The sequence below is a fragment of the Oryx dammah genome, unplaced genomic scaffold (genome assembly GCF_014754425.2).
Source record: "Oryx dammah isolate SB20612 unplaced genomic scaffold, SCBI_Odam_1.1 HiC_scaffold_26, whole genome shotgun sequence".
NCBI lineage: Eukaryota > Metazoa > Chordata > Mammalia > Artiodactyla > Bovidae > Oryx > Oryx dammah.
The window spans coordinates 55,692,533-55,717,364 of NW_024070210.1; the positions used below are offsets into that span (position 1 = coordinate 55,692,533).

The 24,832-nt window shown below is 38.8% G+C and overlaps 1 protein-coding gene and 1 non-coding gene across 4 annotated transcripts; one reads left to right on the forward strand and one right to left on the reverse strand.

The window, feature by feature from the left end:
• Positions 1 to 4,160: 4,160 nt before the first annotated feature.
• On the forward strand, positions 4,161 to 20,313 carry LACTB (lactamase beta). Of its 3 annotated transcripts, none has more exons than XM_040226696.1 (6): positions 4,161 to 4,595; positions 5,028 to 5,094; positions 6,611 to 6,801; positions 7,080 to 7,431; positions 8,317 to 8,482; positions 19,503 to 20,313. In XM_040226696.1, the coding sequence occupies exons 1-6, from the start codon at positions 4,233 to 4,235 to the stop codon at positions 20,032 to 20,034; spliced, it is 1,671 nt and encodes a 556-aa protein (XP_040082630.1). In that variant the 5' UTR covers positions 4,161 to 4,232; the 3' UTR covers positions 20,035 to 20,313. The 3 variants fall into 3 exon arrangements, 2 of the variants coding, with proteins under 2 accessions (XP_040082630.1, XP_040082631.1); XR_005718704.1 differs by having other exon boundaries at positions 4,176 to 4,595; positions 8,321 to 8,482; XM_040226697.1 differs by lacking the exon at positions 4,161 to 4,595 and adding an exon at positions 4,635 to 4,814 and having other exon boundaries at positions 19,503 to 20,296.
• Positions 20,314 to 24,367: 4,054 nt separating this feature from the next.
• On the reverse strand, positions 24,368 to 24,440 carry TRNAE-CUC. The gene has a single exon. It is a non-coding gene; the product is annotated as a tRNA-Glu (tRNA).
• Between the last annotated feature and the right edge of the window lie 392 nt (positions 24,441 to 24,832).

Genomic DNA, 24,832 nt, shown 5'->3' on the forward strand with positions numbered 1-24,832 from the left:
CTGGAGAGAAGTTTCCATTGGTGTACTAGTGGATTCTAAGGTCAAGCCTTTTTCAGTATTTTTGAATTAGAAAGTTTGCCTATACCATCTTTGCAGATAACATGAGAGCCAAAAGGTTTATTTTGGCATAATTTAGATGAAAAATAATACCCAGAACTACAAAGTCAAAACCAATAAAGTAAAGGTCAATAAAGATACATATTAAATCAATCTTGCAAGTACCTGATTATGGAAGAGAAGCTGGGTTTGACTACCTGGTTTATATAAAGACTTGATTGCTGACAACAAATTCATAATGAACAAGTGCTGTGAGACAACTGGTAAGAATGGTAACTGTCCAGAGAATGGGAACTGATGGTCTCACTTTACTGGTAGATTTTTGAGTATTATATCCAGTTCTTAGAGCCAGTTTGAGGCCTGGAAACCTTGAGATAGGAAGAATAGCATCTGGAGACAATTAGCCTGCAAAAATAAACACTAGAGGAAAAACAAAAACTGACCTTGGATAGAGATAGCTCACCAAATGTGTACCTCCAGCTCAGGAAGAGATACTCTTTCTAAAGCTCTCATGATTTTTTATTTTTTATGATTTCTGATAAGTTCTTTTTCATCTTATATTCTTGTTTCACTTCTTATTTCATAATTCCTCATTTGTTTGTGAATATTATAATTCATTTCTCTGAGAATTCTTTGAAAAAGACTTTTGTTTTCTATTAATCCATGTTTAACCAGTGAATGGCTTCTTTTCTTTCTTTTAAGTATTTTTACTTGGCTGTGTCAGGTCTCATTGCAGGATGCAGGATCTTTCCTTGTAGCACTCGGGCTTCTCTCTAGTTGTGGCATGTGGGCTCAGTAGTTGCAGTCAGTGGGTTTAGTTGCCCCACAGCATGTGGGATCTTAGTTCCTTGCTGCTGCTGCTAAGTCATGTCAGTCGTGTCCGACTCTGTGCAACCCCATAGACGGCAGCCCACCAGGCTCCTGTCCCTGGGATTCTCCAGGCAAGAACACTTGAGTGGGTTGCCATTTCCTTCTCCAGTGCATGAAAGTGAAAAGGGAAAGTGAAGTCGTTCAGTCGTGTCCGACTCTTCACAACCCCATGGACTGCAGCCTACTAGGCTCCTCCGTCCATGGGATTTTCCAGGCAAGAGTACTGGAGTGGGGTGCCATTGCCTTCTCCTTAGTTCCCTGACTAGGAATCAAACCTGTGTCTCCTGCATTGGAAGGCAGATTCTTATCCACTGGACCACCAGAGAGGTCTCACCTTTTTTCTCTTTTCCTGTAGATTATTTTAATGCTTTCATTTGCCTGAGCTGATTTCACTCCTTGATCACTGATTTTGGTGCCAGTCTTTCTTAAAAATATTTTCCTTATGTATTTCAGAAAATTGGTTTGCAGGTTTACTTTTAGTGGAAAAATTTCCTTCTTCTTTTGCCATCCTCTCCTTTTCCTGTCATCCCACTCCTTTTCCATCTCTTGGTTTACTTTTCTTCTATTTGGTTTTTGGGTCTCCCAGTCCAGAGACAGCTGAAATATTGCAGCTCTAAGCTCCTGCCTCACAGTGATAGTAAAAATCCTGCCACCATGTCTGCCAGCTGCTTGATTAAGTTGCCTCATGCTGATGCTGCTGCTGCTGCTAAGTTGCGTCAGTCATGTCCAACTCTGTGCGACCCCATAGACGGCAGACCAACAGGCTCTGCCGTCCCTGAGATTCTCCAGGCAAGAATACTGGAGTCGGTTGCCATTTCTTCTCCAATGCATGAAAGTGAAAAGTGAAAGTGAAGTCGCTCAGTCGTGTCCATCTCTTAGCGACCCCATGCCCTTGATTTTCTTTTTCTTTTCTTTTTTTTTTTTCATGCCCTTGATTTTCATGGGGAACATCTATTCTTCATTACATTCACAGAAGCCATACTTTGGCCTCTCCCTACTTCTAAAACGGTAGAAGTCCGTGAGGATCTTGGCTTTTGCTCTCTATATGGCTCTCTGCTTTCTGATTCAAAGAGAGGTGAAGAGTGCATAACATGCATGGTATAGTTTTTAAAAGAATGATAAAATGAGAATTTATTGTAACCACTATTGGCTGTCTTTTACATTCTTATACTTTTCTCTCTCACTGAGATGTGCTTGGAGTAGTGGAGTCCCCTCTAACAGGAACCTCCAATACCATGGTGCCAGAGTACACCCTGTCCACTCTAACAGCAGGTGGTACTCCAGGGTCCTCAGTGAGTTTCACTGCAAAAACCTGTGGGTCCTAGGATAACCTGGTCTCTTCAGGGTTGTAGGCTTTATAAACAGCCCATCACTGTATAATTATTTAGCTCAAGGATCTTCTGACTAGATATGGTTACCATTATTGCCTTTTCCTTAAAATTAAATAATAGCTCTAGATGTTTGGGGTTCCCTGGTGGTTCAGATGGTGAAGAATCTCCCTGCAATGCAGGAGACCCAGGTTTGATCCCTGCATCAGGAAGCTCCATGGAGAAGGAAATGGCAACCCACTCCAGTATTCTTACCTGGAGAATTCCATGGACAGAGGAGCCTAGCGGGCTGTAGTTCATGGGGTCGCAGAGTCGGACATGACTGATCAACTAACACTTTCATTTTTTCAAGATGTTCACAACTTTTTCTCTTGACAATAGCTTGTCAAGTCTGTGAATTCTCTCTACAAATTCCACGTATAAGGAAAGACAGGCTCATTTTATACATTGTGTATGCTGCCCCAGTGCTAAGGTTTACAAGCTTTCAGAAATCCTTGGGAAATATATAAATGTATTTATTATTTATATTTTTATTTTAAAAATACTATGATATTTTAAATATACCATATATAATATGTAATATATAAAAGATAATTATATATCCCGAAGTAATGAATGCTTATCTTCAAAATTAACATCTCGTTAACTGTTCAGTTAGGATTATACACCTTTTACATTTTATGGTAACCTGAGGTTAGGTTTCTTATTTCACAAGAACCTCTGATCATCTACAGCTGTCAGAGATCATAGCTAACTACAAATTACATGATACTTTTGGATTAGAAGTTTTAAGTGCAAATTTTATTCACAGAATTTTTAACAGTATTTTTTTTTAATATGAAGCCTAGATACAACAATATTGTTATATGTTTGATGTGGTGTGAAGCTAGACTTTCAGAAGTAAGAGATTTTAAAGAGCCTCAGAGAAATGGAAGAAGCTGAAATGAGACATAACGAATAGACATGACAAGAGAGGAAAAGGGTCCTGGGGAAAGGAGCTGCCTACTGAGCTGCTGCTGTGTGCCAAGCGCTGTTGCAGGAGCTGAAGATCTAAAGTAAGTCGGCCCGTAAGAAATCAGATTAGTTGAGTGAAACAAAGTGTTAAGTGTTACTGAAAGTTATGACCAACCTAGCATATTCAAAAGCAGAGACATTACTTTGCCAACAAAGGTCCATCTAGTCAAGGCTATGGTTTTTCCAGTGGTCATGTATGGATGTGAGAGTTGGACTGTGAAGAAAGCTGAGCGCCGAAGTATTGATACTTTTGAACTGTGGTGTTGGAGAAGACTCTTGAGAGTCCCTTGGACTGCAAGGAGATCCAACCAGTCCATTCTGAAGGAGATCAGTCCTGGGTGTTCTTTGGAAGAACTGATGCTGAAGCTGAAACTCCAATACTTTGGCCACCTCATGCGAAGAGTTGACTCATTTGAAAAGACTCTGATGCTGGGAGGAATTGGGGGCAGGAGGAGAAGGGGACGACAGAGGATGAGATGGATGGATGGCATCACTGACTCGATGGACATGAGTTTGGGTGAACTCTGGGAGTTGGTGATGGACAGGGAGGCCTGGGGTGCTGCAATTCACGGGGTCGTAAAGAGTCGGACACTACTGAGCGACTGAACTGAACAGAGCTGAAGATGTGCGCATTGGGGCTCCAGGTGTGGAGAGAGCTCCTAGGGAAGGGCCTACGAACGCTTCTCTGAGGAGGCGACACCGGCTCTAAGAGGAGGCAGAAGGGGGGAAACTGGAGGGGAGGGAGAAAGATGAAGAAATATCAAGAAAGAGACAGGACAAAGTTAAAAAAGGAAAAGAGGAAGGACTCGATGCTATCGGCGCTCCGCCCATCGTGCCTTGACTGCTAGGGCCTGAGCGCAGTCACCGCCCCCCTCCCTTCCCCGCCCGCCCATCCCTTCCTAGAGCCTCAGCCGCCAGCCCGGCCTGTGGGAGCTCTGAAGCTGCCCGCTCGCCAGAGACACCATGTACCGGCTCCTGTCAGCCGTGACGGCCAGGGCCGCGACCACCGGGGGCTGCGCCTGGGGCTGTGGGCGGCGTGCGGTTCATCAGCGCGCCGGGCTGCCGCCGCTCGGCCCCGGGTGGGTCGGGGGCCTCGGGCTGGGGCTGGGGCTGGCACTTGGGGTTAAGCTGGCCGGCGGGCTGAGGGGCGCATCCCCCGCGCCACCTGCCGCGGCCCCCGACCCCGAGGCCCCGCCTCAGGCCGAGCCGCTGCAGGCGCAGGAACAGCCCCTCGCCCCGTGGTCTCCGCAGACCCTGGCGCCGCCGCACGCCAGGCACTTCGCCAGAGCCATCGACAGCAGCCGCGACCTCCTGCACAGGATCAAGGTGGAGCGACCGGGGGTGTAGGCAGCCGGGAACCCGGCGCCCCACCCCCGGCGTCACCCCGGAATAATGAGGCCCCTTGGTGGTTATCCCTCCGGGCGAGAGGACCCCATCCCGGGCGGCGGGATGCCGGCTGGTGGCGAGAAAGACTTCCCGTTTCCCGTTCTCTCGGCCATGGTCAGAAGCTGTTGGGAGGTTGCCCCAGTTGGGGCGGAGGTCAAGGTCCGCCTCGGGGACCGCCCCTTCCCCCTCAGGGTGCCCAGCAGGCACACCCCTCACCGTTAGCGCCCGGCCGGCCCGAGCCGAGGTGGGCGGGGCCCGGGCCGAGGGGGCGTGGTGGGGCGGGACCGAGGGAAGCCCTCGAGGAAGGCGCAGGCGGATTTCGGACCTTCTTTGAGCTGTGCTCTTGAACTATGCTTTCCCCTTGGCTCTTAGGATGAGGTGGGCGCACCGGGCATCGTAGTTGGAGTCTCTGTAGATGGAAAAGAAGTCTGGTCAGAAGGTAGGCTCAGAATAGCTTTATTTATTGGCTTATTTTCTGCCAGTCGGTGAATAAAATCTTCCATGAAGTGGAATACATAATTTAGAGAAAAGTGTCTAACAGTAAAGAATCGGACTTTATTCTGTGTTGGAATAGAATAGCAAGGCTTAAAATATGACTGATGAATAAAATGGAGTCTTAAAGATGGGTTGTTTTTACCCCCACTTTCTTAAAAGACTGAATTTATTGCTTTCAAAGTTGTGTATAAAACAGTCTGTTAACTGCACGTTTGTAGATAACCCTTATGATTAAATAAAACATCAGAATGTAGTGGTTTTCTTTTTTAATTCAGTCAATTTATTGAGTCCTCTGTTGTATAAAATGCACAGTACTAAGAACTGGTGATATACATGATTCCTTTTTCTCAATGAGTTTACAATCTACTTTATTTGTTTTTGTTTTTGACTACACGGGGATGTCAGCTATATTTTCCGAAAAAAGCTAGCAACTTGGGAAGATAGATTTATAGTCATTCTGTGATATTTTTATCAAAGAGTTTTGTAATTTGGTTTACTTTTCCATTGTGCACAAACTGGTCCAACTCATCACAGAAGGTTTTTAGAAACCCAGCTTTTAGGAAATGTTGTCTCAGACATCATTTAAAGGAAGGAGTACTTTTAGAAGTTGATAGGAGCAGTAAGGTTTTGAATTTAAAGAAAAAATGATTCTTTATCCAGGTTTAAGCATAGCCCAATCAACATTTATGAAAGATATTATAATAATTATATAAATGTCAGCTCTGTAGGTGATGGCTCTGTTTTTATGCAAGTATTTTTCTGCATAATCTACATTTACAGGTGAAAATAATTAGACCTTTTCATTCTTTTCAGATCTAAGTTCTTTATATATCTTAGATTGCCACACTTTTATCCTACAGAAGATGAAACCAAACTTAAAATATTTTCTGGGCTTCCCTGGTGGCTCAGAGGTTAGAAGGAGCTTTATTTAAACTCGTTGTTCAGCCAGTCGTGTCTGACTCTTTGCGACCCCATGAGTACATTAGTTTTCTTCTGACCTGCAGCTGAATTTAATTGATGATTAGCTTGATTGGTTTTCTGGGGCATCTTTTCACATTTGTTTTATTAGTCATTTTAAGGGATTTTGTATAAACTCACAAAAAAATCAAGAATAAATATAATCTGAAGAACAATGATGTTTTCCTTAAAGAATGTAATTTATTTAAAATATGGAATAACCAAATTTTTTAGATAAGCTAAGCATTAGTAACTGAATCATAACATTACTGTTTTGCACAGGGTACAATTTCAGTCTTATTATAAGGTTAAATTGTTAGGCCTACTGTTGTCGGTATTGCTAAGGCTCATCCCTTATATGTTCAGTTTTGATTAATTATGCAAGTGGAATAGCTTTTTCTTTTGATAAGCACATAGATTGTTTTAAGATAGTATTATTTCAGTTTTTGAAGACTCCTTTGACCATGAGACCTATTATGACTTTTTGCTTTTTTCTCCCAAAGGTTTAGGTTATGCTGATGTTGAGAACCGTGTACCATGCAAGCCAGAGACAGTTATGAGAATTGCTAGTATCAGCAAAAGCCTCACCATGGTTGCTGTTGCCAAACTGTGGGAAGCAGGGAAACTGGATCTTGATATTCCAGTACAACATTATGTTCCTGAATTCCCAGAAAAAGAATATGAAGGTGAAAAGGTAATGAAGTTCATAATTCGTTTTTCTAATGACGTCTAAGTGGTTTAAAAGGTTTCATAAGATTCTTTGATTTGTTTTTAAATTTTATTAATGGATTAAAGTTTTATTTTATCCTGATAATAACTGAGTGGATATTTTTCTAAAGTTTGAGGCTAAAGATGTGTACATGATAGCAGCAGCTTAAAATGGAAAATATTGCTGAAACATTATTCCAAGGCTACTGACTTTTTATTATGCAGTTTAATACCATAGTTGAATTTTCATGTTTTTACTTTTAGGTGTCTGTCACAACAAGATTATTGATTTCCCATTTAAGTGGAATTCGTCATTATGAAAAGGACATGAAAAAGGTGAAAGAAGAGAAAGCTTATAAAGCCTTAAAGATGATGAAAGGGATGATGGAATCTGACCAAGAAAAAGAGTTAAAAGAAAAAGGAGGCAAAAGTAATGAAAAGAATGACTTTGCTAAAGCTAAGGTAGAGCAAGATAATGAAACCAAAGGCCGAAATTCAAAGCCTTGCAAGAAAAAGAATGATTTTGAACAAGGTGAATTATATTTGAAAGAAAAATTTGAAAATTCAATTGAATCTCTAAGATTATTTAAAAATGACCCTTTGTTCTTCAAACCTGGTGAGTGTTAATTTCTTCTTTTTACAAAATCATCATTATTGAATGATTAATTTTCAGAAACTCCAAAATGATACCATCCTGAGTGCATTCAGTGTGGTTGATGATGGTATGGTTTTGTTAGATGCTTGCCTTTGTTGTCTATAGTTCTTAACAAAGCCTAGTATTCAGGCAGTTAGTTGTTTGCTTTAACTTCACTGGAGGCTACCTAGACATTTAATGAGTTCTCAGTATCAGGATATTCATGGAAAAAATAAGGGGTTGAAATAGCCCTCCAAATAAAATTTGGACCAAAGTTTGCGTGATGAAGCACTGCTGATTTTTTGTATTTTGTTAGTATTTAATTAAATTGTTCAATTTGTTGTATGTGTTCATTTCTTAAAGAAATTAGCATACACCAGCTTAATTTTATTTCCCAAAAGCTGCTCTATAAACATAATTTTTTTGTGTATTTTTTGGTATGATGCCTGCCAAAACCACTTTAAATTTATTGCAGGTTTATGTCCTTGTATTCCATTTTCATTTTAAAAGTGGTTTGTGGAAATTCCCTAGAGGTCCAGTGGTTAGGACTCTACCCTTCCATTGCAAGGGGCAAGGGGTTCAATCCCTGGTCGGGGCATGGAGAAGAAAACAAAAAACAAACAAAAAAACTAATAAATATATTGATCATTTTATTAACATTCTTGTGTTTGAGACATGAAATAAGCAGGGCCATTGCAAAGTTGACTAAATTTGTTAATATATCATCCATGATCTTCACCTAAATGGTTAAGTAAAATATTCTAGTTTTAAAAATATGCCAGTTTTCAGTAGAAAAATATTTTGCATGTTTTTGAATAATAATGAAGCATTTTCTTTTTTTTCCCCCGTTTGCAATGATGTCTCAAGGTAGTCAGTTTTTGTATTCAACTTTTGGCTATACCCTACTGGCAGCCATAGTAGAAAGAGCTTCAGGATATAAATATTTGGACTATATGCAGAAAATATTCCATGACTTGGATATGCTGACAACTGTGCAGGAGGAAAATGAGCCAGTGATTTACAATAGAGCAAGGTAAATGATTACCTTCTGGTATGTCTAGCTATATTGCATCTTCACACTATGTTATCAATTGAAAGTCACACTTTGCTTATCTCCATTCCATAATCAACTTGCCACATTTTGGGAGCTTTTTTTTCTTGTCTCTTTTTCCACCTATAATGTAAGTAAAATAAAATGTATTTTATTTTTCATATATGTATTTTTATATATATATGAAGTAGTCCAAGGTCCTTAGATAAAAATTAGCAATAATAATTTAAGCACATGAATAATTAAACTAAAATTGTACCCATCATGGGTATCTATAATTTGATCTTCCATTATCCCTTATATTTTACTTAATGTTTTATTTACCTTTTATTATTTTTAATTATTTTTTAAATTTTGAAATTATCTTACACATACAGAAAAGTTACACAAACTGGTACAAAGAATTTTCATATACTCTCAACCAGATTCCCCACATTACTTATTTTACCACATTTGCTTTATCTGTCTCTGTGTTATTTTTTTCTCAGCCATTTGGAAATCAGTTGGCAATATGCTACCCCTTATACTTAAGTGGTACCCATAAATACTTAAATATGTATTTTCTAAAACTAAGGGCATTCAGGAAATTAACATCAACATAATACTTATATCAAATCTACAGACATTATTCAGATTTTATTAGTTGCCCCAATAATGTCCTTTATAACACAAGGAAAAACATTTTTCTTTCTGGTGCAGGATCTAATCTAGGATCGAACGTTACATTTAGTCGTCAGGTCTCTCAGAAGTCACATGAGTCATTGTATTCCTTTAGTGGTGATGATAATTTGAAGTGGTATATACCAGTTTTCTCCCCTGTAAAACTTTGAAAATCATTTTATTGAAATAATCAAGCTAAAATTTTGTCATAATTTTTACTAGTAATGTATAAAAAAGGCAGTGAAAGAAAATCTTGTGACTAAAGACTAATTCGAGTTTTACAGTTATGGTGTTTTTCATTTTACTCTTATTATTTGGTTGGTTAGAAAGGTAACAATGCATTTAACTAATCAACTGTTACTTTTACCTTTTAAGTTTCCATTAGAAAACACGCTTTACAAATGACTTAATGATACTTGACTAGATGAAATGGTAGATGTTTTTAGGTTTATGTCCCCATACTAGCTTTGCTCAGTTTTCTGTTCTATTTAGTTAAATTACCATTTTAAAATTATCAGCTTATTTAAAAGGATCAAATATGCATTGCAAATCAGCCTGAAAGAGATATTTTGAACATAAAAGAAATTAGGTTGGCAGCAAGCAATGAATTATAATTTTAAAATGACCTGTAGGTTTTTTTGGTTGTTTTGTTCTGTTTTTTTTTTAATTGAAGTGTAGTTGATTTACAATGTTGTGCTAATTTCTGCTGTATAGCAAAGAGGCTCAGTTATACACATATACACGTTCTTTATTTGATATTCTTTTCTATTATGGTGTATCCCAGGAGACTGGATATATTTCTCTGTCTGTGCTGTATTAGTAGGACCTTGTTGTTTATCCCTTCTAAATGTAACAGTTTGCATCAACTAACCCCAGGCTCCCAGTTCATCCCTCTGCCTCCTCACCTCCCCTTTGGCAACCACAGCCTGTTCTCTATGTCTGTGAGTCTGTTTCTGATTTGTAGATAGGTTCATGTATGCAGTATTTTAGATTCCATATATAAGTGATATCATGTTGTATTTGTCTTTCTCTTCCTAACTTAGTATGATAATCTCTAGTTACATTCATGTTGCTACAAATGACATTATTTCTTTTTTTATGGCTGAGTATATATTGTGTGTGTGTGTGTGTGTGTGTGTGTATACACACCACATCTTTATTTATTCATCGATGGACATTTAGACTGTTTCCATGTCTTGGCTATTGCAAACAGTGCTTCTATGAACATAGGGGTGCATGTATCTTTTTGAATTACGGTTTTGTTCGAGTATATGCCAAAGAGTGGGATTACTGGATCATATGGCAATTCTATTTTTAATTTTTTGAGGAACCTCCTTACTCTTCTCCATAGCGGCTACACTAACTTACATTCCCACCAACAGTGTAGGAGGGTTCCCTTTTCTCCATACCCTCTCCAGCATTTGTTATTTGTAGACACTTTAATGATGGAAATGACCTTAGTTTTCAGACGATGCTTATTATGTCTAGGTCCACATTATATTCTACTGGAAACATAAGAAAAAATAACACCTGAAGTTGTCAGTTGAATCTAGAAAAGATTCTCTAGTAGTCTTGGCATAGATGCATAACCTTATTTTGAGTTAAATCTAGGCATTTGATAACAAATACCTACTCTTTTATATAAGGGAGAATCACTGAGCCTCTTTTCTCAACTGAAAATTAAGTCTTACGAATGTGCAGACTGCAAGTCAGCTGTTGGTTGTTGTTTTCTTAGTAAGTAAAGCACAAATACCAAAACATTCCATGTGACAGTGAGTTAATTTCATCTTATCGCCCATTCTTTGAGAAAAGGCAGTGGGTTTCTGTTTCTACTGTTTAAGGTTTCCATCAGCTCTGGGTTTTTTTCTTTAGATTTTGCTTGTGCCCAGTGGTGCTAAAGGAATAAGTGATTCTTTTTAGGTAGATTAAATGGGCTACAAAAATAAAGTAGGACACTAAAAGAAGAAGGAAATGTTGTTACAGAGGAAAATGTTCTGTCCATTTTCTTTGTTTTTAGTTTACTTGATAGAATTTTTATTTGGGCCTCTAAAAGCTCAACTCTGATGATTCTTTTTTATTTTTGTAATAGTTATTTCAAAAGGGCTTAGAGGCACCAGCTTCGAGTAGAAGTGCAGGGAATAAAAGAAATCTTCTCAAAGATGTATGTTTAAAAAAAAAAACCTTAAAGTAAAACTTAGTAATTGCTTATGTTTCTGTTTGTTTTATGGTACAATTTTACAAGAAATAAAATTTCGAGCAAAAGTTTGCAGCTTTGTTATCTAGTCTACTGACCCCTTGGTATAATCATAAATATGTTTGTATTATCTTGACCTAGGCTTTTTAGAGTTACTGTACCCCAGAAGTAAATATTTATCATCTCTATCACTTTTCTGTGTGAATGTGTGTGTGTCTTTAAAATAGTGTCTCACAGTCACCTGTTTGAGGTATTTTCCCAGAATCCCACCCCAAAATACTACCTATATTTCTTTGGCCAGAATTTTAGTGTCAGGCCACATTCAGCTGTAAGGAATGCAGAGAAATCCATTTTTAGCTGGGTGCATTGTTGTCCTGAATAAAACTGGGGTTTCCTGAAGAATAGTAACATTGATTCTGTATATGCAAATAGATATATTTATTCTGTATTTCAGGTATACTCTGTATAAGCAAGTAAACTAAATAACCCTTTAAGCAAAAACCCACAGGGGAATGGAGTGAATATTCTTGCCACTGAAGGGCACTGTTGATGGGGGAATCCTTAGTCAATGCATTAGCTTATTATTAGACACCATTCTTATTTTCTCTGTGTTTGGCATAATACTTGCAACAGAGATCTCTTTCATAATTGGATAAGACCAAAATCAAATAAAATGTTTTTTGAAGTGTTTGCTGTATTTTGACAGTATAAGTATAGTCTTTTCCTTCTCTTATTGTCTTTATTATTAATTATTTTTATTTTTTCAAGTATCTTCTAAGATTAAGCATTGTTCCTTGTGAAGCTTTCTTTTATGCCTTAGCCTATCTGGTAGTAGATTCAGCCCATGTTAATGCTAAATGTTAGAGTGAGATTGGTTTGTATAATATGCATGTTAAATTCTATAGGTTTTTTAACTTCTTAAAGCAATAAAATACAAAGTGATACATAATTATTTGTAAAGGCATTTAAAAAGGGATTTAAAATTATTTTGCATTTATAAGCTTCTAGATGTAGATTTCTATAGTACTATAATGTTGTGCAGAAACTATAGAGATTCTTCAGGATGACTGTTTGTCATCTGGCATCATTCCATCAATTATTCAGTTACAAAGATATTCCATTAATTTAAGAACTTGTGTCCATAATTCTATTCTTTTAGTGCAGAAATCCCTTAAGAATTTGAAATAGTGATGTTATCATTCAGCTGATCAAGATTATTTTCATCAGAAGTCATTAATTTGTCCTCTGTAAAAAGGAATCACAAGATTAAAGCTTAGAATTTATTTTAAAAGAGGAGTCATCCTAATTTCCAGCCTTGATGTAAGTGCTTTGGAACACTTCATTAAAAGTTGTATAATACAAAGCTGATTATTAACCAAAATAGGTTTGTAGGTCTCTCCTAGTTTACAAACTTGGAGATCACTCTAACAAATATATTTTTCATTGAGAAACCTATTTTTATTATTCTATCATGTGAGATTTTTTTGAAATTTGATTGACTGCAAATACAAGTGTAATCAGTGTTCAGGCAAGAAGTAACGAGGACCTTAAATACAAAAGTGGCTATAGGAATGAAAGGAAGGGAGAAAGATTAGACAGAAAGCTAAGGTTGAATGATGAGACTTGTCATTACTGAATGCGAGAGAGTTGAGGGCAAGAGAGGCAAGAAAGGTCTTAATAGAGAGGAGAAATATGAGAAGGTTCAGAAGAAATCACTTCTGGACACGTTCATTTTGCAAAATGAGAAGACGGTGTATCAAATCATTGGCTCATGGGGGAGCATATTTAGATCCTCTGTAGACTTTTTTAACCTTCAGAGTATATACCTATGGCCACTCCTGCTTCACCCAATATTATGACTTGGACTTTTGGGAGACATATAAGAATCATGACAGAAGATAGAGGAGTCATTTTTCAAATTACGTGCCCACTATCCTTCCGAGTTAGGAATTTTGAAGGGAGGGATGAGGCCCACTACTCATTCTGATAAACAACATTGAGAAACAAGTTTGAGACTCATTAATGGTAATAGAAAAACTGGTGCTAAATTTGGAACAGGGATTGTGGTACAGCTGCAGTTTTGTAGTTAATTCCTATAGAAAAGAAGACCTGGGACCCTGGAACCCCTGGTGATGGGAGGGATCTGGGGAATCATGGGACTGAGAGCTAGAAGAGAGAGCGCAGAGCAAAGTGGCCTGTGGGGAGTATCAGTGATGTGGTGGGTCACAGAGCTACAGGGGAAGCTAGAATGAGGAGAATTAGAAGATCCTTGATAACACGCAAGAGAGCTGTTTAGTAGAGATGAGGGAACAGAAGCTATATTCTAAGGAACTAAATGAATGGAGAGGGTGAGTGCATGAAAAGAGCAGGTGTGCACTGTTCGTGTGGTTTAGCAATATATGAGAGTGCCAGATATCCTGGAATGTGAAGTCAAGTGGGCCTTAGAAAGCATCACTACCAACAAAGCTAGTGGAGGTGATGGAATTCCAGTTGAGCTATTTCAAATCCTGGAAGATGATGCTGTGAAGGTGCTGCACTCAGTATGCCAGCAAATTTGGAAAACTCAGCAGTGGCCACAGGACTGGAAAAGGTCAGTTTTCATTCCAATCCCAAAGAAAGGCAATGCCAAAGAATGCTCAAACTACCACACAATTGCACTCATCTCACACACTAGTAAAGTAATGCTCAAAATTCTCCAAGCCAGGCTTCAGCAATACATGAACCATGAACTTCCAGATGTTCAAGCTGGTTTTAGAAAAGGCAGAGGAACCAGAGATCAAATTGCCAACATCCGCTGGATCATCGAAAAAGCAAGAGAGTTCCAGAAAAACATCTATTTCTGCTTTATTGACTATGCCAAAGCCTTTAACTGTGTGGATCACAATAAACTGGAAAATTCTTCAAGAGATGGGAATACCAGACCACCTGACCTGCCTCTTGAGAAACCTGTATGCAGGTCAGGAAGCATTGGTTAGAACTGGACATGGAACAACAGACTGGTTCCAAATAGGAAAAGGAGTACGTCAAGGCTGTATATAGTCACCCTGCTTATTTAACTTATATGCAGAGTACATCCTGAGAAACGCTGGGCTGGAAGAAGCACAAGCTGGAATCAAGATTGCCGAGAGAAATAGCAATAACCTCAGATATGCAGATGGCAGATACTTTTATGGCAGAAAGTGAAGAGGAACTAAAAAGCCTCTTGATGAAAGTGAAGGAGAGTGAAAAAGTTAGCTTAAAGCTCAGCATTCAGAAAACTAAGATCATGGCATCTGGTCCCATGACTTCATGGGAAATGATGGGGAAACAGTAGAAAGAGTGTCAGACTTTATTTTTCTGGGCTCTAAAATCACTGCAGATGGTGATTGCAGCCATGAAATTAAAAGACGCTTACTCCTTGGAAGGAAAGTTATGACCAACCTAGATAGCATGTTAAAAAGCAGAGACGTTACTTTGCCAACAAAGGTCCATCTAGTCAAGGCTATGGTTTTTCCAGTGGTCATGTATGGATGTGAGAGTTGGACTGTGAAGAAAGCTGAGTGCCGAAGAATTGACGCTTTTGAACTGTGGTGTTGGGGAAGACTCTTGAGAGTCCCTTGGACTGCAAGGAAGTCCAACAAGTCCATTCTAAAGGAGATCAGTGCTGGGTGTTCAGTGGAAGGACTGATGTTGAAGCTGAAACACCAGTACTCTGGCCACCTCATGCTAAGAGTTGACTCATCGGAAAAGACCCCGATGCTGGGAGGGATTGGGGGCAGGAGGAAAAGGGGACGACAGAGGATGAGATGGTTGGATGGCATCACCGACTCAATTGACATGAGTTTGGGTAGGCTCCAAGAGTTGGTGATAGACAGGGAGGCCTGGTGTGCTGCGATTCATGGGGTCGCAAAGAGTCCAGCACGACTGAGTGATTGAACTGAACTGAGAGTGAAAAGACTGGAAACTAGAAGCTGTAATGAGGATAAGAAAAAAAAAATGTGTGTGTGTGTGTTTTCCCTTAGCATATAGAAAACAAGAGCACTTTGTGAACTAAGGTGAAGGCGTCAAAATTCCTATCATGGCAAGGAAAGCCTTTATGACGTGTACCCTGTCCCATGTCTACTCCTCTGGCATCACCTTTTGAAGCACTCTCTGCTTCAGTCATACTGAACTCTTTTGCTCCCTAGCAGAGTGAGGAACCATTTTAACAATCTTGCTCTCACCACTGCTGAGGATTCCTCATATCCATCTTTCTAGTCATCCCATAACCTGTTACTCAAAGCAATATTGGCATCACTTAGGAGCTTGTTAGAACTGCAGGATTTGGGGCCCTCCCCGTCAATGGTACCCCACTCCAGTACTCTTGCCTGGAAAATCCCATGGATGGAGGAGCCTGGTAGGCTGCAGTCCATGGGGTCACTAAGAATCGGATACGACTGAGCGACTTCCCTTTCACTTTTCATTTTCATGCATTGGAGAAGGAAATGGCAACCCACTCCAGTGTTCTTGCCCGGAGAATCCCAGGGACGGGGGAGCCCGGTGGGCTTCTGTCTATGGGGTCGCACAGAGTTGGACACGACTGAAGTGACTTAGCAGCAGTAGCAGCAGCCAGACCTACTGAAGTGGAATCTGCGTTTTAACAAAATCTCCAGGCGATTCATATGGTGCTCTAAAATTTAAGAACTATCCAACAAGACTGTTTGCCCTTGAGAGCAGCCACAGTGTATGGTTTTTCTTTTTTCTCCAATGCCTTGCAAGGAGTCTCCATTACATACTTGGCCAACAAGTGATGCTTTCACATGTTCAACATATTTTCCAGTACTCAGTGGATGTCCAGTACTGTTCGAGATGGGGGAAATATCAATGGACTAGGTAGATAAGATTCCTGCCCTTATGAGACTTACATTCTATGGAAATGTAAACTAAGAATCTCCTATATTGATATGAAGAAAATAGAGCAGAGCAGTGGGATATACACGAAGAGGCTGTTAAGGGGAGCTCTATTTAAAATATATTGGTTTTAGGCCATGTCAGTTGAATTGAAACATGAATAATAAGGAAAGCTATGAAGGAACACAAGATGTTGTAAGTGATGAGGTCCCAGAGGTAAGCAAGGGCTAAATTATATTGGGCAGTGAGCATCAGTGCCATTAGACCCACTGCTCCTTACTTTAACAATATGTTTTAATACTTCCCTTATTACCTGAAATGAAAATAGGAAATCATATAACCTATATTCAATACTCTTAACTAAAGTGTAAAAAAAGGAAAAGAGTATTATATAATAGATAAATATGGTATATAATAGATGTCTCAATATGATCACATTTACTTACCATAACATGGGAAGATGTAACAAAGTCAACTGCAACTTAATATGTAAAATTATTTTAAATGTGACAAGTAAATGCAGGCCCGTACAGGTTTACTGCATTTGGTGCTTCAACCCATGTCCTTAGTGGCTAACTCTGGCTAAAGCTTTAAGCAAAATACAGTGTGGTCTTCAATTTTCACAAAGGCTGCATTCAAGAATTCATCTTAGAGTAAAATGTGCCAAAAGTAGTTTGTATGTACATATAAAATGGAGGAGGTTCTAGGCTCAACTAGTTATAAACGGATTTTATTTTTGCTTACATGAACATCTGGTAGGATGGTTGATCTCACAGGATATAGATATAGGAGAATGCACCATGGTGTGAGACTTTGCCATATACCACAGGACATGTAGGACCCTTAGGCCCCTACCCCCTAAATCTCAGTAATAGCCCTCCAATAATTGTGACAGCTAAAAAAAAATGCCTCTCACAGTTTCCCTTGGGGGGTTAGTCCTGCCTGTACTGAAGGCCATTGACTGTGTCATAGACTGTTGTGAGAAATTTGGGTTTTATTCTCATTACATTCATAACCATTGGAGGGCTTTTTATGGCTGGGAAAAGGAGGAGGCACAATCTGGCTTCTGCCTGTGGGCAAACTGCAGGAGGTACTACAGTCTAGGAAGTATAACTGCTGAAACAAGGTTGTAGAAGTGATAGGAGGTGGTCAAAGATGCAGGTAGTAGAATTACTCTTGAAAACAATAGGAACATTTTTTAATAGATTGCTTGATGATGTAAATGGATTTTAAGATGAAGATGGGAGTTTCTAGGTCACTTTGGATGGTCTCAATCTTCTCAGTGAAACAAAGAATATAGTTATCTGCTGACTAAGCCTGAAGTAGGATAGGGGACTGAGGGTGAGATCAGGAATCCCAACTATGAAGAGTACACGAGGCATTGGGGCTTCCCTGTTGCCTCAGTGGTAAAGAATCTGCCTGCCAATGCAAGAGACCTGGGTTCGATCCCTGGGTTGGGAAGATACCCTGGAGAAGCAAATGGCAACCCACTCCAATATTCTTGCCTGGGAAATTTCATGGACAGAGGTGCCTGGTAGGCTGAAGGCCATGGGGTTGCAAAGAGTTGGACACAACTTAGTGATTACAACAACAACATATCAGGGAGTACCCAGGAAAAGAAGAAAGGATTTGAGAACAACAGCAAAGACCTTTAGCAAGAGTATGAATTTATAGCAGTCAGCTTTGTTATATGAATTCTGCAGCCTTTCTTGGTAGATATGGGATACCTAGGTTTATTCAGGATTGATGGATTGGTATAGTGTAAGTTCAGAACAGTGAGGAACCGAAAAATGTGGTCTCACTAAAGACCACAACCAAAATAGTTCAAACGACTGATGATATAGTTCAGCCCAGGAGAGAAAATCAGAGGAAACCACTAGAAACTAAAAGACCTGGGAAAATTGAGAAGACTCAACGGGCATGGATGAAGGTTCCATTGAGGACAGAGAGCAGGTTCATTTGGAGAGCTGGAAGGATCGGAAGTCATAGTCATAGGAAGAAATTTCTGAGTTCGAGACCCTAGTGATAAAACAAATAAAAAAGTGATGATAAGATTCAGGTCGGGGTACTCTTTCTACCCCTTTCTGATGTCTATGTCAGAAGCTTTCTCTATCTCCTTTATACTTTAATAAAGCTTTCTTACATACATACATACACAAAAAAAGATTCAGATCTAACTGTGCTTATGAATAGCCAAGGATAGATGAAGATGAGAGTCATTACAGGTGAGACTGTCAGCAAACTGAAAACCCAAGAGTACCATTTTATTATGAATCTTGAAAGGCAGGAGCCTCAAGAGTTGTGTCCTTTATTTATTTATTTTGTGATTTCATTTTATGTACCTAATGTTTATGGTACAGTTTCCTCATATTAGAATGGAAACCTCATGAGGTTAGTCTCTTTTTTTTTACACTTTATCCCAGCATCCAAACAGTGCCTGGCACATAGTACGTGATCCATCAATAACCTAATTACAAATTAGGACGGAAGTAGAGAGGCAACAGATTGCCTAGATTTTAATCCAATTCTGCCACTTATAAACCATGTGGCTTTGGACAAGTTATGTATATTCTCTGTGCCTTAGGAATTTTAATAGTACCTATGTCCTAACATTGTTACAGGAATAAATTAGTTCATATGTATATAGTTCTTAGCACAATACCTGGAACATAGTAAGAAGTATATACATGTTTATTAATCAAATAAAATAAACAGAGCTATTAAGGGTGAGAGTTGGGATTCAGGCTGAGATTTGCTAACTCCTGCTGCTTCCTCTACACCAAGAAATTACCCCATCCCATCATTATACATAGTATTTCTATGTTATTTTTAACCAGGAGATGTAGTCTTATAAATATTATCCTTATTCCTGAATATCCCAATGGTATGTTTTTAGTTATAAAATTTACATGTAGCACATGGTTCACTGAACCCAGGAACTGAAAATATCTACCAAACATTAGGTGTTTCTGCATATGCACAGGGCAAATATATATCATGTGTACTAATCAGTACATCTTTTAACAGTATTAAAAATTTCATACACTCAGCATGGGCAAGCCTTGCAATAGAAAAAACAATCTGCTTTCTATACTTTACTCAGTAACTTGTGTTTCATTTTATTTGAATCATACTGAAAACTAGTGGTTACTTTCTGAGAAAATATATTCACTACAGTGAAATACAATCCGTCTCATGTATACATTTTTCTATTTATCTACATGTATGAAGTCAATACTAGATATCACATTTTTAATGACTATTCTTATTTCATTTTAGATTTTATGTTTACAATAAAAAGAAACGCCTTGTCAACACACCTTACGTGGATAACTCCTATAAATGGGCTGGTGGTGGATTTCTGTCTACAGTGGGTGACCTTCTGAAATTTGGGAATGCGATGCTGTATGGTTACCAAGTCGGGCTGTTTAAGAACTCAAATGAAAATCTTTTACCTGGATATCTTAAACCAGAAACAATGCTTATGATTTGGACACCAGTCCCTAACACAGAGATGTCTTGGGATAAAGAGGGTAAATATGCAATGGCATGGGGCGTGGTGGAAAAGAAGCAAACATATGGTTCTTGCAGGAAGCAGCGGCATTATGCCTCACACACTGGAGGTGCAGTGGGTGCCAGTAGTGTCCTGCTGGTCCTTCCTGAAGAACTGGATGCAGAAGCTCTAAATAACAAGGTCCCCCCAAGAGGAATAGTTGTTTCTATCATTTGTAACATGCAGTCTGTTGGCCTCAACAGCACTGCTTTAAAGATTGCTCTGGAATTTGATAAAGACAGATCAGACGTACCTTAACATCACAGGTGCAAAACAAGCTGTTATGGTTTTGTTTTTGTTTGTTGGTTTTTGTTTTGTTTTGAAACATTGAAGTCCCAAAATACATTCAATTTTAAAGAATAAATTTGTAATAGAGAATAATTGAATGCAGAGAATTATGTACCTTTAATTGCTTACTTTTGTAATTGTCTTTTATTGGAGGATGAGTTCTTTATACTCAGGGAAGTAACTATATTTTTACTTTTTGAAAAAAGTGTTAATTCTTGAAATAAAATATTCTGATAAAAATGTACTTTCTGAATGTGTAATACAGAAGAAATTTCATTCAACAGCAGACTCAAAATATTGTTCTTTTAATATGACAGCAGATGGTACTTCCCTTGTGGTCCAGTGGCTAAGATTCCATGCTCCCAGTGCAGGAGATCCAGGTTCAATCCCTGGTCAGGGAAATAGATCCCACATGCTGCAACTAAAGATCCTGCATGCCACAACCAAGACCTGCCACAACCAAATAAATAAATATGTTTTAAAAAGAAAAAAAATGACAGCAGAAACAAGATTGTGAGAAATGGTATATTAGTTCTCATTGCAGCTTAAAAGAACACACATTTATTATCCCATGGTTTCTGAAGCTCAAGAATTCAGGAGTAGCTTGACTGGATGGATCTGGCACCAGAGTCTCTAACGAGGGTGCAGACAATATGTTGTAGTTATCTAAAGGCTTTTCTGGTCCCAGAGGAAATGTTTCCCAAATGCTCATTCACTCACAGATTTTAAGATTTGTGAACTAAAGATGTTATTTGCTCCCCAGCCAGACACAGGTTGGTAGCTGCTTGATTAGTGCTCAAGGCCTAAGAATAGTTCTTGGCTCTTGGCTGTGTTCTCTAAACTCTTGGCTCTGCCCTCTGAATTACTTTTTTCATGAAAGGCAACATGTGTTTGCATCCAAGTGGCTTTCTCAGCCTGCTTTCATTTTTGGCCTCACCAAGTCACATGTGGAATCTTAGCTCCTGACCAGGGATCCAACCCATGCCCCCTGCAGAGGAAGCAGAGATTCTTAACTACTGGACCACCAGGGAAGTCCTACAACCTGCTTTCCTACTTGTACAAGTTTGAGGGTCCAAAGGCCTCTTTTATATTCTCCTTTCAGTCTAACTTAACAGTTTTCTGCTAATGTAATTTTTTAAAACTGTGAGTCCCTTACAAATCTCACTGGGGTTCATGCTAATAAACATAAGCTGTGCCCCCAAATCTCTTCAAACTAGACCCCTCTCTAACTTGGGATTCTGCTAAGACAATTGGAGAAAACACTGTTAAACTTCTTTTAAGACCTATTGTTAAAATAGCTCTCAAGATACCATCTTGCTTCTTTCCACAGTCATAAAGGATTTTATATATCATACCCTCAATTTCATCTTTAGACTGTTTTTTGTTTTGTTTTCTGGAAGTCCCCTAAATTTTATCTTTGCCTTGAAGCCATTTCTTAATTTTAGCATCTTTTGTCATTTGGAGAGTCTGGGAAATTTCTAAAACATCAGTTATTGATGCATTTTTTTGTTTAGTAGCCCTTCCTTTAGCTTGTCTCTCTCCAGCTTTGTAGTATGAGCAACAAGAAGCCAGAGTCAGTACTGGGTCTGGAAATCTCAGCTAGATTACCTAGTTCATTAGGCACATTTTCTACTTTCTGTGGTCTTGCAGGCAATAATGTTGCTATAAACTTCCTGCCACTTCACAACTGTAATCCTTTCTTCCAATTTCCAGTAACATTTTCTTACTCTCCATTAAGTCCACACCTGCAGCCTCCTCAAAGGCCATCATACTTCTAAACAGTTTCTTCAAGGCTCCTCAGGCATTCACTGACATTCTTTTCAAAATCCTTCCAACTTCTATTCACTGTTCTAAATTTACTCCCCCATTTTGGGCTTTTGTTATAGCTGCACTCTGCTTCCAGGTATCAAAATCTACAATGTAAAAAATAAGTACTTTAGATATAATTCACAATTCATATACCTTAAAAGTCAACCTTTAAAGTATACAATTTAGTGTTTTTAGTATATTCATAAGATTGTGTACCCATTCAATTCCAGAATATATTCACCCAAAAAAGGAATCTTAAACCCGTTAACATTTGTTATGCATTCCTCTCTACTCCCAGGCCCTGACAACCACCAATCCAGTCTCTGTCTCTGGATTTGCCTATTATGGGTATTTCGTATAAGTGGAATTATAATATGTGGCCTTCTGCGTCTGGCTTAATTGTAATGTGCATTAATTATCTATTGCTGCATAACAAACTACTATATCTCAAAAATTCTCTGTTTTGTAAGTTTGGGAGCATTTTAGCTGAGCAGTTCTAGCTCAGAGTCTCTCCTGTGGCTGCAGACAAGATGTCAGCAGGACTTTCAGTCACCTGAAGGCTAGAGTGAGGCTAGAGGATCTAATTCCAAGATAGTTCAGCCATGTGGCTATCGGCAAGAAGCTTCTGTCACTTGCTGGCTTTTGGGAAGAGGTCTCAGTGTCTCACTACGTGGACTTCTCCATAGGTCTGCTTGACTGTCCTGTGGCTTCCCTCAGATTGGGTGATTAAAGAGAGAAGGTAAAAGCCACAGTGTCTTCTATAATCTAGCCTTGAAGGCCATACAGTAACGGTACTACCTACCTATGCCAGTTTCTCCTGATCACACAGACCAACCCTGATTCCGTGTGGGAGAGAGCGACACAAAGGCTGAATAAATACCAGAAGGTAAGGCTCATTGGTAGCCATCTTGGGAGACTGGCTCCATGGATGGCTTATTATAGTGTTGACATACTGGGAAATTTTGTTGTAACAGTCATAGATGATCAGTATTGGAGACTACCCTGAATCTGGGGAAATTCAAAAAGCAATGGAAGTTTTTTTATTCTCAAATAAAAGAGGCCTGTTCTATAGTTCTGAGCTCAGCCTGTTTCTTCACTCCACTTTGATCCATAGAGGTAAGTAGATGGATATTTCCGAGAGGTCAGAATACAGACAGCAACTCCCTGCAACAGATCCATTTCATCTGCTTATTTCTTTCTGGTTTCTGACTTCTAGGTCTTCTATTCATATTTGTCAAATTTTTCAACCCATACTTCTTTGATAAATAGAAAATGCTTTCCTTTAATGTTATTCTTTAAATTTTAAACATTAATTATTGTGACAAAAGGGAAATCAAATTAACAGCAATTAAAAAAATATTTCTGATAAAAATATCATGTTTTTGGACTTCCTTGGTGGTCCAGTAGTTAATCCACTTTTCAGTGCCGGGGGTGTGGTTTCTATCCCTTGTCTGGGAACTAAGATCACATATGCTGCGTGCACGCTACAGACAAAAACAAAATTTTTTTAATAATCATGTTTTCAGTTTGATCATGTGATACCAATGTGAGCTTTGAACCTTAACACAGACCATAGAGCGAAATGCTTGGACCTGCCAAGGAGGTGACATTTACACTGGGAGAGGAGGAAAGCGCATTGTCTGAGTGTTGGGGAGAAATGCGATGTGACTGAACTGTCCAAGGGGGTACAGCCACGAAGTGTGAAGACATCTGTGAAGTTGGTTACTGTGTACTATCAACAGGGTACTTGGCTTTAGACTAGTTTTTCACTTTTTAGGATTCTTGTTGAAGCTATGAGAAAGAGCTGGGGATTTTCTCAAAGTGAATCAATGTACAAACGTCAGGGGTTCACTGACCCCACATTAAGAATTCCTGTTGACCATAATAACTTATTTTCTTACTTAATGCTTTGATAAATGCCAGATAGAAATGTTAGAAATGCTTTGATAAATTTCCGCATCTCCCAAAGTGGTAATTGCGGTGTGGCTGATCCTTTAGGGAAAAGAACTCAGGAGAATTTGACACAAGTTGCTTGCATTTTTGTTTTTGTTTTTTCTGAAATTTACAACTTGTCAAGGTGGTTATTGGCTACAAACAATTTGCTTTACCTTCCTGTGGTAGAATAAAAAAATTTCAAAATTCTGCTCCAGATTTGATAGTTGAGCTTCTAGAAATACATCTTTGTAGTTTTTATAGAAAAAATGTAAATCTTCATTTAGATGGGTTAGAGTTTATTATTGTATTTTATTAAGAAAGAAGTTACTTTTATAGAATAATAACCTCTCCTTGTAACCTTTAGGATTTTACAGATACATTTTCACAACTATAGGCATAAAGAATTATATTGTTATCTGCTATTGATTCAGGTTCAAATAGTCTTGAGTTCTGTTCTTCAGTTCAGTCGCTCAGTCGTGTCTGACTCTTTGTGACCCCATGAATCGCTACTTGATATTTTGTTTTGCTTTGGCTGTTCCATGAGGCTTTTGGATCTCAGTTCCCCAACCAGGGATTGAACCTGGGCCCTTGGCAGTGAGAGCACAGCGTCCTAACCACTGGACCACCCGGGAGTTCCCCTGATCTTTTATTTTTGTGGGGAAAAAAAATACTAGAAAGTGTAAAATTTCACATTGCAAATACCCGTGTAATCCCAATACCCAGAATTTAAAATGCTATCATTTAGTCAAATTTTCTTCATTTAAAGATAATAATGAGTAAAACTTAATAGATAAAACTAAAGACTCCTAGAACCATCACCCAAAGCCCCACTACTTCTGCCCTGCAGGGACCTGCTGTCACGAGTTGGTGTATATTCATCCACTCCCTTGTTTAACTTTCACAGCCGAGTATATACACATATACTATGTGTACGCTATGTATACTGTGGTGCTATTTGTATAAATGCAAATAAAACATTTTCTACATTCCCTTTTTAAATTTAACATTGTTTTTTGTGATCTGC

Excerpts from the sequence above, each read along its gene's own strand:
- LACTB (XM_040226696.1), top strand. The coding sequence starts at position 4,233 with ATGTACCGGCTCCTGTCAGCCGTGACGGCCAGGGCCGCGACCACCGGG. Across the intron at positions 4,596-5,027 it reads ACCTCCTGCACAGGATCAAG|GATGAGGTGGGCGCACCGGG; the intron begins GTGGAGCGACCG and ends CTTGGCTCTTAG. Across the intron at positions 8,483-19,502 it reads GTGATTTACAATAGAGCAAG|ATTTTATGTTTACAATAAAA; the intron begins GTAAATGATTAC and ends ATTTCATTTTAG.